Below are 13,358 nucleotides of genomic sequence, written 5' to 3'. Positions count from 1 at the left end.
CGCGTACCCGCATTGACCGTGTCTCTCATGCTTCGAGGGCATTTGGCTTCAGCGCAGGCGCACAAACCCCGCCTCTCTCCTGTGCTGTGTGCATTCGCATTGTGTCTAAACAGGCAGCGAGCAAAAAGATATTTTACCAACAGCAGTAATGTCGGGCAGGTCGGTTCGAGCGGAGACGCGGAGCAGGGCGAAAGATGACATCAAGCGGGTTATGGCTGCAATTGAAAAAGTGCGGAAATGGTAAGAGAGAGCGTCTATCGGTTAACGAACAGCACAGACAGCCTGTGGGGGAGGAGAGACACCGAGAAACAATGAAATGAAAGCGAAGAGAGCGTTTATTCCACTCCAATTTCACTCAGATGTGCCGTTTCTGCGATTCTGCGCGCGGCTGCTCCTTTGTCGGCTGTCTGAAAACATAGTTTGGGAAAATGTAGATCGCATTTTTTCTTCCATTAAATTTTTATGTGGGTTGAACCTAGAAGCCATTTCGTTGCAGTCACATGAAGGCTTTGCTGTTAGAGCCTGTAATGCCGGCTGAATAGTAACCGAACGGGCTGACATGAGGAAACTAGAGTGAACCGTCCGTACCGAACAGAAAGTGCCGGTGAACGGCCGTTTGACTCGTTCATCTCATGTTAAAAGTGAGAGAGTCGCGCTTTGAGCTGCGGCGCGTGAGGAGAGTTTGATCCACGCGCGGGGTTTTAAACTCAGCGCGGAGCCGCAGTTTCACGTACACTTTTTTTTACACTTCAAGAAACTGCTGGGGATTTCGTTGAAACTGAAGTTTAACTTGAACTAATGGGTTTTCAAACTCTACAAATTAATTGTTAGACTAACTATAATTACCAAAACAATATTTATACTATAAAAGTATACATTTTAAATAAGAAACAAACGTGTTTTTGTGGCAACCTGCGATTAAGTGCACACATCTGTAAGCTGGTGAACGGCACTATTATTAGTATTATTTATTTTTATGATAATAACAATTATCTTCTATTGATATCTATGATTTGTTCAATTGCATATTCAGGAAATGTATCTTGCCTAAATAAAGGCTCATCTGAGATTCCTTATGCCTATAAATGTAAGTGTTTTAGTGGTTTATCCTGTGTTAAACTCATTTGCCTGGCGTTTCCTTTGTCTTTGATATCTTACAATAACATGCATCTCCAGGGAGAAGAAATGGGTGACTGTTGGCGACACGTCACTGCGAATCTACAAGTGGGTACCAGTGACGGAGCCCAAGTCAGATGATGTAAGTGACATTTAATCGCCATAATGCACAGCCGTTGCAGATCTGATAACCTAATTATTATTGTCACATTATGGACCACATAACCAATAATTCATTTGAAAGTTGGAAAATATGGTAAGGTAAAAAATGCCACTAAATACTTTTTAAATGAGTAATTCTATCATTCGTTTTTTTTTTTATTTAGTAAAGGTAAATTACTAGTGGCTTTCGTTGCGGGGGAAACAAAGAAATGTTTCAGTTGTAGCATCACACACCCCAGTATTATTGTGGTTAACTAAAATTAAATTAATATTTATTTGAAATTAAATAAGTGAACTCAAAATGATTTGTATTTAAAACTATATCTTTTACATTTTTATTTAGCGTTTCATTTTTTTTTGCCTTGATTGCAAACCATGTTTACATTTATGCCACACAGAAGAACAAAAACAAGAAGAAAGGCAAAGATGACAAGTATGGCTCTGAGGTCACGACCCCTGAGAACAGCTCCTCTCCTGGAATGATGGATATGCATGGTAAAACTGTACACTTAACTCATCTCAAAATGTTTTACCTTTTCAAATTAGTATTACATCTAGTAGTCTGTAAAACAAATTATGGGAGATTTACAAATGGTGTTTTTTGTAATTCTTAAACAGTTGGTCTAATATGCATGACTAAGATTTTGCAGTGTTACCTTTATTTTTATTACATTACAAAACCATTATTATTATATTATTATTAATGATGGCAGCTTTGAATGTGCCATTTTTCCTCTTAACCAATAGAGGGGGTTGATGAAACATTTTTACACTATGAACTGGTTTGCTATTCTCATCCCGTCTGTAACTATCCATTAACAGTTACGAATGCATAGACATTTTTCGAGTATGAACATTTTTTGTTTCTGTTCTACACCTACAGATGACAACAGTAACCAGAGCTCGATTGCGGACTCTTCCCCATTGAAGCAGGAGACCAGCAACAACACTAGTCCAGCACCTGAGCCCATGACCGCTTCTCAGAATGACAGCAGTGACTTGAAAAATGACCAGTATCCTTCCAAACAGCCTTCATCTGGTCTGGATCATAAGAGTGGTTTGTGCATTAAATCCTCTAGAGGCTGACTATCCACTTGTCTGTGTTTTTGGTTTGTTTGTTTTATGAAACCTTGTCATTATTTTCAGAACAAAACCACTGCTCATCGGAGTCTATAACAAGCAAAAGGGACAGCAAGTCACAGGGGGATTCAGAAAGCTTTTTAGACTCTTCCAAATCGGCCCAGGTACATGCATACAGCATCACTTGCATGCTTATACATAAATCAACAGTTTTAAAATGGTAAGATTTTAAAATATTTTAAAAAGACATCTATTATGCTCTATGAGGCCTTTGATCCCAAATACAGCAAAAGAGTTATGTTGTGAATTGTTATATTTCATTAATCATATTTCATTTAATAGAACAAAGTGAACTGTACTCCTTATTCTAAAGCTAGTGATGTGATGTTGTGAACCAAGGCTTCGAAGCAAGTATCAAAAAAAATATACATCTCGCAGTGAAGCAATGTACTGGACTTAAATTCATTTAGCCATAATCACATGATCAGTGACGTCTGAAGCTTTATTTTCACCTATACCCACATGACTGCTTCGAATTTTGAATTTTCATCCTCGTGGGTTAGGAAAGTGTATAGCGAGAGACGAGGTGTCGATTACTTACATTTCTACTGCTTCAAAGCACTGCGCCGGCCCCACGCACCAACTAAAATATAATAGTAATTTATAGTAAAAAGCTTTTGAACCATATTAAAGTGTATTAGTGTATTATTTACAATTATTTTTAAAGAAGGCCACTGCATATTGTAGTATAGTGTGTAACTGAGGGCAGCTGGCGAGCGCATCACAAAAGCCTCACTCCCATAGCCTCCTCGGAGCATTCGCCTCCCGTGCAAGAATCACCGGTTCGATCCCTGCTAAGAACAAGTGTGTGGGTGTAGCACCGATTGAAATATGATAAACATAAATACTTTTGAATACCTTGGATTTTACTACAGTCATCTGTGGTGTAATGTAACATACTGTATATTAAAAAAACTACAGTAATTTATTTATATTACCATTTTTCTATTACTACATGAATGAGTTGGTCAGCTGTGAACGTTTGACATTTTTAAGTCTTAAGTGGAGTCTTAAAATGCTAATTTGTTGCTGAGATGCATTAATTGTCAACGTTGGGTATCAAGTTAAAACATTCAAAAATGTTTCCTTATATCACTTGTTGGTTGTATTTTGAATCAAATAAATGAAGCCTTGTTGAGCTGCAAAAATATTTACCATTCTAAAAATCTGTTAATATATGATAAAGATGCAGTGGAAAATAACTTGCAAATCCTTGTTTGAGCCGTATCATTTTAGAATGTCATGTGAGACTCAAACTAGGGGGGCGTTCTCACTAGGTACAGTTGCTTGAATCGTGCCGTAGTGCGCTTGTCCCCCCTCCTCTCTCCCCCTACGACCTGCACTCACATTGCATTTTTTACTTTCAAAGCCAGAGCACGCTTTCGTCATTGATGATGCGACTGTTCAGTTTAACAGGAAGAGAAGCGTTCTCGCTTAGCACAGTGAAGATCGCTTTGGTTATATCGTTTTGTATTCTTTTTAGTCATTTGCGATTGCAGTGACGCACAGTCAAATATTTTGCTGAACAGATCCACAAGTTTTGGTGCTCATTATCATAAAAGTCTTTGTGCTGCACGTATTAGGAGGTTTGGTGAAGGTGCAGCTGACATGCAGAGAGGGGTTTGCGTCTTAAATTATGACAGTTCGCGTTCATTAAAAAGTAAGAATGATTAATAAATCCATATGAAACAGTCCCTTAAAAGTGACGTCATGTCTTCAGTTTCGGGTCAGTTTGCACTCACACTACAAGTGTACTGAACCAAAGTCGAACCGCGTTCTGGCACTCCTCTTACAACCGGGCCAGGGCCAGTCAACTGAACCGCGCTTGGGCCTGATTCAGAGCACTCACACTTGTCAATCGAACCGGGAAACCCGCCTGGGCACGGTTCAGATAGCCTAGTGTGAGTCCACCCTAATAGGTTTTAGATAGAAATTGAAATAAACAGAAATCCTGTGTTTTTGTCCTCTAAAAGCCTTTTTTGTTTGCTTGATTGAAGGAATTGGAAGATGGTGCCCCTCCAAGCAAAAAAGGGAAAATCGACTCTTCCTCTGAAGAAAGTTAACTGTCCTGACAGCCGTCAAGCATTTGCGATCCCAGTCTCTTATCCCGAAACACACAACATAAAGGAGTTTCTTCTTCAGTTCTAGACTCTTCCCTACTACCATATGTTCACTTTAATCCAGAAAACCTGTCTCTTGCGGTCATTTTCAGTGTAGAGGGTATATTTGGATCGTTGTACGAGTAAAGGTAATGAATCAAGCTGTGAGATATTGTACTGACCCCAAAACGACTCTTGTTACCCTGCAATCGCTATGTGCTATTTCTTTTGCCAAGATCAGTATTGTCAATTGAAATGGCACTAGTACTGCCATAGTTTTTCCAAATTGGCACTGACATCAACTGCCATTTGCAATTTAAAAACGTATATATCACTCACCTTTTCTTGTTCACTCAGGAAGGTCAACACACTGTTTTTTTTTTGTTTTCTAAATCACGCTGAAAATAACTGATCTCTGCTGCTGTAGTTTAGTGAGATTTCACCATAAGTAGCTAAATATGAAAAAATACTGCAAATGGTACTAGTCACAAGTTATTCAAGTTCTCCTGTGAAGACCATAGCTTGTAGAATAGGCCTTGCTTGGTTGAGTGTTTTTGTGTTACTGAGAAGAGGATTGTTTTTCTTTTCTTTTTTGACTGTCTACACATTTTTTCCAAAAGTGCCCACATTTTTGTTTCGTATATTATATATATATATAGAAATAATAATAATTTGCAAGTAAGCCGCAACTGTTCATTTAACAAATTTAAACTGTGCTTTCGAATCAAGCTTTGAAATGCTGGTTGCCATTTCAACAGCACTACAACCTTCCAGCTTTCACAAGGGATACAACAACTGCATAATTTTGATACATCAAATTCACAAATTACTGTTTCTTTTAGCAGCAACTGTACTGACTGCATGTGTCGTCGTCCAAGGAAACACGTGACAATGATTAGATTGTAACACAGGCAGGTTTTGGTAGACAGCTGTGCGAATACCTCATACTCAGTCCAGCAGTGCTGGAATGTAAACACTAAGTATGACTTTCTCAAAATTACTCTGTTACGTATGCTTGAAAAATAAAGTGTATATATTTATACGATTAAGTTTTTGCTACCCTTATGTTTTTGCCACAGTATTTCGCCAAACTATTGCCTTCTGTTGTTCAATCTCTGAAACCTTAGCGAAATGTATTCATTGGGACCATATTGTTTTGTTTTGTTTTTCCCAGTCTATAATAGAAATGTCTTGTACAGAAGTATGGTTGTGTCTAACCTATTTATTCCACATGTAGTTTATTGGTTTTCTAAAAAAACAAACAAAAAAACAAATAAAATAAAATATTTCCTTTCAATGTTGTCGCAAGTGCATTCTGTTGGCAAATATCAAACATGAAACACTTCACATTATCTGGTATTAAGACTAATAAATCATAACATGAAGACAAACAAAGAGATGTATAGTTTAAATGAAATAACACAGTATTGTCTGAATGTGCCAAAACACCACAAGGATTAATTGAAGAACCCTACCCTAAACAGATGCCCACAACCCTGTGAAAAAGTGCTGTTGTGTTAGAACAACCAAAGTGGCCCACAGCAATACCTTAGATAATGCTAAAAATCAAAACAATCATTCAGTTTTAGTGCCGCTCTTCTGTCTGTGTTTGACTATGCGTCTGAAAGTGAGATTAATACGTGGGGTTATGACCTTTTTTCGGATTGGAAGACTGTGATACCAGTATGTGTTTGTGGGATAGTTCATGAGAAGAAGACTACCGTTAGCCAGCTCCAGCTTCACAGGCTCAATCTGACGTTTGCTAGGACCTGTTCGTGCGTCCCTGTGACGGAAAATGAAGTGCCGGGCAGCTCCTAGAGACACGGAAGCGATAGGACAAGCCGGATCGAGTTCTCGCTCATCATCACGATGCTCTCCAATGTGATCGTGGCCATCTTTATACCTGACAGTAAAACCATAAACATACTTTCATCACTTTGAAAGATCACAATTCCTCCCCATTTATTTTATTTGTTTCTTTTTCCCTCTTTTTAAAAATAGGAAAAGTAAGAACACTTTTTTATGTTAAAGTCGCCTAAAAATCTAAATGTACTCCTCCTATACAATATGCATATAGTAGTTCTTCTGTAGTTCTTAGTTAAACAATGAATCTGTACAATTATTATGTACAAATTAATTTGCCCTCAAACTTTAATCAATCAACCAATTATCTGTTCAATCGAGGTCGATTTTCGGTCATTCAATAGATCATTCCCCTCCACACAGTTCTATTAATCACCGCTTCTTTGAGCTTGTGCATATTCATGTTGGTATCAGATTTGACAGTATTGAGCCAATGAGTTCTTGGGTGGCCTTTTCTCCTACTTCCACTGACCATTCCCAACATGACTGCCTTCTTAAGTGAATTGCTACGTATGACATGGCCAAAATAGGATAATTTCTGTTTGGTAATCTTTGCTTCCAGCGAGGTCTTTGGCTTGATGCACCCTAGGACTTCTTTGATGGTGATTCTTGCTGTCTACTGGATGCAACAGTCTCTTCCAGCACCAGAACTCGAGGGCATTGATCTTTCTTCTGTCTGTCTTCTTGCCCATCCAGGTCTTGAAGCTATAGGTTGCTATGGGGAAGACGGCCATGTTGACTAACCTTGCTTTAGTTGCAGTGCTGATATTCTTACTTTTCCAGATGGCATTCATGCTCGCCATTGCGTTCCGTCCAGGGGTTAACCGTCTCTTGATTTCAGGTGTCGAGTCCCCATTTCAGTCAATCTTGGAACCAGAGAATATAAAGTCCTGTACTGTCTCGATTTCTTAATTGTGGATCTTTATGCTGCATCTTCCATTCTCGGAGGTCGTCATCACTTTCGTTTTCTTGATGTTCAGGTGCAACCCCACCTTCTCACTTTCTTCTTGCTCTTTCAGGATGAGTCGCTCCAGATCTTCTCTGCTTTGTCGTAGGCATATCTAAGATCATGCATAAGAAAATTGGCAGGGCAGTGGAAAGCTTCCAAACAATCAACGATCGCGTCATGGCCATCCGCATCAATGGGAATCTGCGCAATGCCACCATCATCCAAACTTTAATCAAAAATCATAATCTAACACCACCACCCTCTCCTCAAAATGATTCTTCACTTCCTGGTCACATGGAATTCCTTTAGGGCAGGCATATCAGTGTCTCATTTCTGCTCTGAATTAGTCCATGCCCATCTTTCCACAATCCAATCGGTTCCCAAAGAACAAAATCTGGCACCGCCCTACATTTTTTCTCATTTCAGGACTGTTTCAAGTGGATGTACCACACAATAGCAGAAAAAAGGACGATCTTAACTTTCATTTCATGGTGACTAAGGGCTTTATCTCTTCAGGTTCAGGGCTGAAAAACAAAGTTAAATTACCTGTTTATCAAAACAAAGTTGAATGTGTAGCCTGTGGCTTTGGTAACAGCATCTCGAATGTGTCCCAGAGTGGGTGTCCATGGTTTGGCCAGGAGATGAACTCCAGAGAATGAGTACATCAGTCCCTCGTCCCCATATGTCGCTTGCTTTCTTGGAATGTTGTATGACTTCCCATACACTTGTAGTTTTGCTTTGTCACCTTTGCGACATAAATAAACAAAGACACAATATTTCAAAACAGAGGACACGAACACATAAATCATCTGTTATTTGGGGGAACATTGTATCTAAAAAGAATGAAAACCCCTGTACTACACCAGTAGAATATACTTCATGTAGCATAAAAAGTATAAATAAGGACTTTAAAATAAAGATGATAATAAACCAGTGGTAGGGAACTTATGGCTCGCAAGTCACATGTGGTTCTTTGACCAAAAATATGTGACTCTCCAGCTGTCTCCCTTCAATAATATTTTGCAGTTTAAAGAATTATAACCGTCACTAGAAATACAAAAGTTTCCTATTGATAATACTATTACAATTCCTGATAGTTAAATGTTTTTACAGAAAAATGAATAAGAACTCAGTTAACAATAACAAGTTGTTTCGATCAATGTGTGTGTGCAGTGCTGTGGATAAACTTGAATCACAATAACAAAAAAGGGCAAACAACTTAGGCTACTATGGGAACCTCATGCACGTAAATTCAAACATTCATGAGTGATGATGGTGAAAAGAAAAATATCTAAATGGCTCTTTAAAAAACTGCATTTGCTAAAACATCTGAAATCTGAAAAAAGGTTCCTGACCCCTGCAATAAACAATTTATCAAAAATATATCCAGTGTCAGTCAAAAGATCATTCAAAAAGTATTGGCTTTCATTAAAATATGGTGCAAAAATGTTTGCAATTAATACAGGAATCATTTCTGAAGGATGTGACTCTGATGACAATAATAATGGGTGAGAAGTCTGTTTTAATCATTAGAATAAATTACATAAAAATATAATTTCTTGGCCAACTAAAGCTAGCAAAGATCTTTTTTCAAAAACATTTAAAAATCTTACTGATCCAGTAGCAGTAGCAGCCATTTGCTATTAGAGTTTTCACCTGCTAAAGATGATGTCAGTGATAATTATGTATGTGCTGTGCTGCTGATACGGCAGCAATAAATCGACTTGCTGATAAAAAAGGAGAAAAGCCTGAATATTATCAACCACCTCCCAAATAACGTGTTTATTATACATAGAACTACTGTGTAACATATTGGAATGTTCACTTAACATAATTAAAAAAAAAATTTAATAAAATTTTTTTAGTTAAATAATTATTTTAATAATTTGTAATAATTTAAGTTAAATAATACAATGTTGGTTATTTAAAAAGTAATATATACCTAAAAACAAATGTCATTATATCTTTTTATTTAGTAATTGTATGTTTTTGTTTACATTTAATAAATGATGTATTCTCTATTTGGGCTACTTGAATTTATATTCGGGCTACCAAAAACTGAAGAGTGCCTGCCCGAGGGCTTATACAAGGAATTTAGAAATTTTGCCAGCTCTGAATAGGTCACCTTTAATACCTGTAAAATACTCCACTTCCTCTTCTAGCTGGTTGAAAAGGTGATCAGCCTCCTCTTTGTTAAAAAGCAAACTATAGTCACAGTCCAGTCCCTCTGCCTCAATCTTCTGCCAGGGAATTGGCTGAGAAAACTCCTCTTCCCCCTCCTCACCCTCCTCCTCTGTGGGTTTCTTGATCAGCGCCTCTGTTTCCCATTCATCTGCTTCTTCAGATGATCTTTTTCTCTTCCGAGTCAAAAACTTGTCCATTCAAACATCTGTGAGAGGAGGACAAAAAAGTATACCCTTTTAAGTGAATTAGATTTTTATATTGAACTTATATTTATATTGAATCATATTGAACTTATATTTAAGTGTCTTTATTTTAGATTTATTTCTATTTATTTCAGGAAACTAAATATAATGTAGCTTCACCATACAACATATATGAACAAAAAGATTCCCTCGTGTAACCTGTTTACATTGATACGTGTGTGTGAACTGGACAGATCTAGTCGCATCTAATTCATATGATTTACTCAGAGCGAGTCTTTTACTATTTATAAATAGCAAGCACTGCTTAAAGTGTTTTACTACGCCGCAGTTAACAATTTAAAGGAATTACGCATGTCAATACAAGCAGATCCTTCATCAGGCAAAACAAGGTGTGAATTCCTGACAGCCATGGGGTTGGCAGTTAGTGAGACACGACAGCACAGTCCGGGTCTTTGTTTAAGCAGGTCCATTTACACACTGAAACTTTGGAAAAAGATTCGTAAGGGTTTCTTACCTGTTTTGAGTTTGTGGTGTTATGGTAAACCTCCAACTAAGTGGCATGTTCAGGCTCAAATTCTGTGCCAGTTTTGGAATGGCACACCTCCGGAAGTGTACGCCTACGTCACTACAGACGACACGTGACATACAGTACTTGCAAAGTCGTAATGTTTTTCAAGCATTCAATAAAAAAATATATTAAAAACTACTTGCAAAGTCGCTCTTCTTTGGTAGTTATTTCAGTCCCTGTGTTTCCGGTGTTACACCCGTGTTCAAACGCGGGTTGTCTAACCGTAACCTCACTGTTTTAAGTAACAGTGAGCTACAGAATTGAAATACTGAACCCACACCGACAAATGTTAAACATTACATAAAGCATTCACGAGTTAGTAAAAACAATGTTGGATCGGGGTCCAAATGGGGAATTTAATTAAAATCTCTTTTCGTGCATTTACATACATTTAGACTCTATGGTGATAAAAATCCAGAAAAATAAATTAATAAATAAAAACTTATGAGCTGTGTGCTGAATCACTGTTTTGTAATATCAATTGCAGATAGAGAGCTTAAATAATATGTAGGCTAATTATATGAATATGTTGATCATTATTTTCTCAATTGTCTTTTACCACCTTTAGTTAATATAAAAATATTCCACTCTATTCTCTGTGCAACTCAAATTCCTAAACGTTAGACTAACATCGCAACAGGTGTAGACAGATTCTGTCTGACAGAAAATATGATGTCCTGAATTTGACCTGGGCTAATATAATTGACATTAAAGTCATCTGTTGCTGCTTAGCATTTCATTGGTATCATCCGCAATAGAGCATTAACCATGTTGGACGCGGATGCCCGCATCAACATACCCAGACCCAGACCCCAGACTCTTTGCTCACGAAGACGACTCTGTAAAAAACTGTAAAAAACAAAAACAAAAAGAAAAAAGCGGGGGACAGAAACGGGAAGTCCCCACTGGAAGTTACGTCGCTGATCTTAAGTACACTGTAAAATATCTATAAATTTACAGTTTTCGGTTTTTGTGATTTATGATTTTTTCATTTATTTATGCTTTTGAATTGCATTATGGGACTTTGATCTTTAATCCAAAAGGTTTTGATGTTGAAAAGTTGACTTTTACTTACATTTTTAATTTGTCTACTATTTTTTTTTAAATTTGTCTCCTAATTTTTACAAATTATGGTGCAAAAACCTGGTAATAGCTGCTGGTACATTTTCTGTTAAATCTTTTAAAACTGCAGAATTTTTTTCAACGTCAAAAGTGGACAGAGCAGAGATAAAACTTCACCACTGCAAATAAACAGAAAACACTTGTGAATCACAAAATAAGGAACCTGTTAATTACAGATTTTTTTTTAAATCAGTGTATATATTTTTAGTGGGGCCTACCAATATATTTACATACTTTTGTTAAATGTTTGAGGATTAAAAACACATGTAAAGTTCTGTTCCCAAACTAAAAACTTAGTAAAAGTTTAAAAAAATAAATAAATAAATAAAAATAAAAAAACAGTTTAAGTCAGAATTATTAGCCCCGTTTAAATTTGTTTTTCTTTTTCAAATATTTCCCAAATAATGTTTAACAGAGCAAGGAAATTTTCACAGTATGTCTGATAATATTTTTTCTTCTGGAGAAAAAGTCTTATTTGTTTTATTTCGGCTAGAATAAAAACAGTTTTTAATAAAAAAAAACATTTTAGGGACAAAATTATTAGCCCCTTTAAGCTATATTTTCTTTCGATAGTCTACAGAACAAACCATCGTTATACAATAACGTGCCTAATTACCCTAACCTGCCTAGTTAACCTAATTAACCTAGTTAAGCCTTTAAATGTCACTTTAAGCTGTATAGAAGTGTCTTGAAAAATATCTAGTCAAATATTATTTACTGTCATCATGGCAAAGAGAAAATAAATCAGTTATTAGAAATGAGTTATTACAACTATTATGTTTAGAAATGTGTTGAAAAAATCTTCTCTCTGTTAAACAGAAATTGGGGAAAAAATAAACAGGGTGGCAAATAATTTAGTGGGACTAATAATTCTTTGCATTGCATTGCACTTGTGCATGTGTAATGACAATAAAATTGAATCTAATCTAAAATTCTGACTTCAACTACATATGTATGTATGTATGTTTGATATATAATCAAAGTACAGAAACCTCATATTAGGCTACTCCTCATATTAGAGTTAGTCCCTCAAAATTAATGTTAGTTTTGTAATATATGCAGCTTTCTGTAAAATAGAACAGATTAATTGTATTACAATAACAAATCATCATGAAAGAATAGATTTGTGATGCATGATGTGCATTCATAAGTTAAAAAAATCCTAAAAAACAGATTTATTATTTTTTCATTATAATATATTACAATTTATTTCATTATAAAATGTGTCATTTTATAGTTATTAAATATGCAACTTGCAAAGAGGTCAATTTCAAAAGTGCAGTATTTTATTCAGTGATTTCTAATGCCATCTTTGATAAATACAAACTGTGGTCAAACACAGAAAGATTCCTCACAAAATGGTTTTGTCACCTAAATGGTCGTCTTTCCAACACAAAAGATTATATTCATTGCTTGTTTACCTGAATGCAGCACAAATGTTTGCATTTATGCAATCAATCCACTTCAGCTAGTAATGTGCACAAAACAGAGAGTGAAGTCCATCAGTCATCGTGTCTTCTCAGCAGACTACTCCACATTTTCATAATCATTGTCAGTGCAGTTTGCATACGTCTCGTCCGCTTGAGCTGCGCTGTTCACATAAATTGCAACCTTATTTTCAGGCCTGTCGATGTAAACTGATGAAAGCTGTCCTGCAAAGAGAAAAAGTATTAATATCCCATACTTCAAAAATGTACCATTTATTATTATTATTATTATTATTATTATTATTATTATTATTATTATTATTATTATTATTATTATTATATACTCACTTTTCCCCTTGGAGGTAGATTTTCTGCACTCTTCATTATTCTCTTTGAGTAGAAATGCAATAACTTTAATGTCTTTCATTTTACTTACAGCATTATAATAGAATTAATTCTACATATGTTTTCAAATATTAATATTATTGCTGGCATGAAAATACTTATTAAACCCACCATAGATGG

The 13,358-nt window shown here is 36.2% G+C and overlaps 2 protein-coding genes across 3 annotated transcripts; one reads left to right on the top strand and one right to left on the bottom strand.

The window, feature by feature from the left end:
* The first annotated feature begins 59 nt into the window (after nt 1-59).
* bcl7a (BAF chromatin remodeling complex subunit BCL7A) lies at nt 60-5,814 on the top strand. 2 transcript variants are annotated; one of them, XM_056458230.1, is made up of 6 exons: nt 60-240; nt 1,177-1,258; nt 1,677-1,773; nt 2,162-2,335; nt 2,425-2,522; nt 4,416-5,814. In XM_056458230.1, the coding sequence occupies exons 1-6, from the start codon at nt 149-151 to the stop codon at nt 4,479-4,481; spliced, it is 609 nt and encodes a 202-aa protein (XP_056314205.1). In that variant the 5' UTR covers nt 60-148; the 3' UTR covers nt 4,482-5,814. The 2 variants fall into 2 exon arrangements, with proteins under 2 accessions (XP_056314205.1, XP_056314206.1); XM_056458231.1 differs by lacking the exon at nt 60-240 and adding an exon at nt 998-1,087.
* Nucleotides 5,799-10,389, bottom strand: alkbh2 (alkB homolog 2, alpha-ketoglutarate dependent dioxygenase). The gene is made up of 4 exons (XM_056458229.1): nt 10,231-10,389; nt 9,464-9,718; nt 7,876-8,074; nt 5,799-6,420 (listed from the first exon to the last, which is right to left on the bottom strand). The coding sequence occupies exons 2-4, from the start codon at nt 9,708-9,710 to the stop codon at nt 6,093-6,095; spliced, it is 774 nt and encodes a 257-aa protein (XP_056314204.1). The 5' UTR covers nt 9,711-9,718; nt 10,231-10,389; the 3' UTR covers nt 5,799-6,092.
* Between the last annotated feature and the right edge of the window lie 2,969 nt (nt 10,390-13,358).

The sequence above is a fragment of the Danio aesculapii genome, chromosome 5 (assembly GCF_903798145.1).
Source record: "Danio aesculapii chromosome 5, fDanAes4.1, whole genome shotgun sequence".
NCBI classification, from domain to species: domain Eukaryota; kingdom Metazoa; phylum Chordata; class Actinopteri; order Cypriniformes; family Danionidae; genus Danio; species Danio aesculapii.
Note: the sequence above shows the minus strand (reverse complement) of the source record. Positions and strands in the feature narration are given on the sequence as shown.

Bases quoted from the DNA above. Each gene is read 5' to 3' on its own strand.
- bcl7a (XM_056458230.1), top strand. From the start codon at position 149: ATGTCGGGCAGGTCGGTTCGAGCGGAGACGCGGAGCAGGGCGAAAGAT. The intron at 1,259-1,676 runs GTAAGTGACATT...TATGCCACACAG, and splicing joins CGGAGCCCAAGTCAGATGAT to AAGAACAAAAACAAGAAGAA. The intron at 2,336-2,424 runs GTTTGTGCATTA...CATTATTTTCAG, and splicing joins TGGTCTGGATCATAAGAGTG to AACAAAACCACTGCTCATCG.
- alkbh2 (XM_056458229.1), bottom strand. From the start codon at position 9,710: ATGGACAAGTTTTTGACTCGGAAGAGAAAAAGATCATCTGAAGAAGCA. The intron at 8,075-9,463 runs GTATTAAAGGTG...TATGTCGCAAAG, and splicing joins GGAAGTGGAGTATTTTACAG to GTGACAAAGCAAAACTACAA. The intron at 6,421-7,875 runs GTAATTTAACTT...TTTTACTGTCAG, and splicing joins AACTTTGTTTTGATAAACAG to GTATAAAGATGGCCACGATC.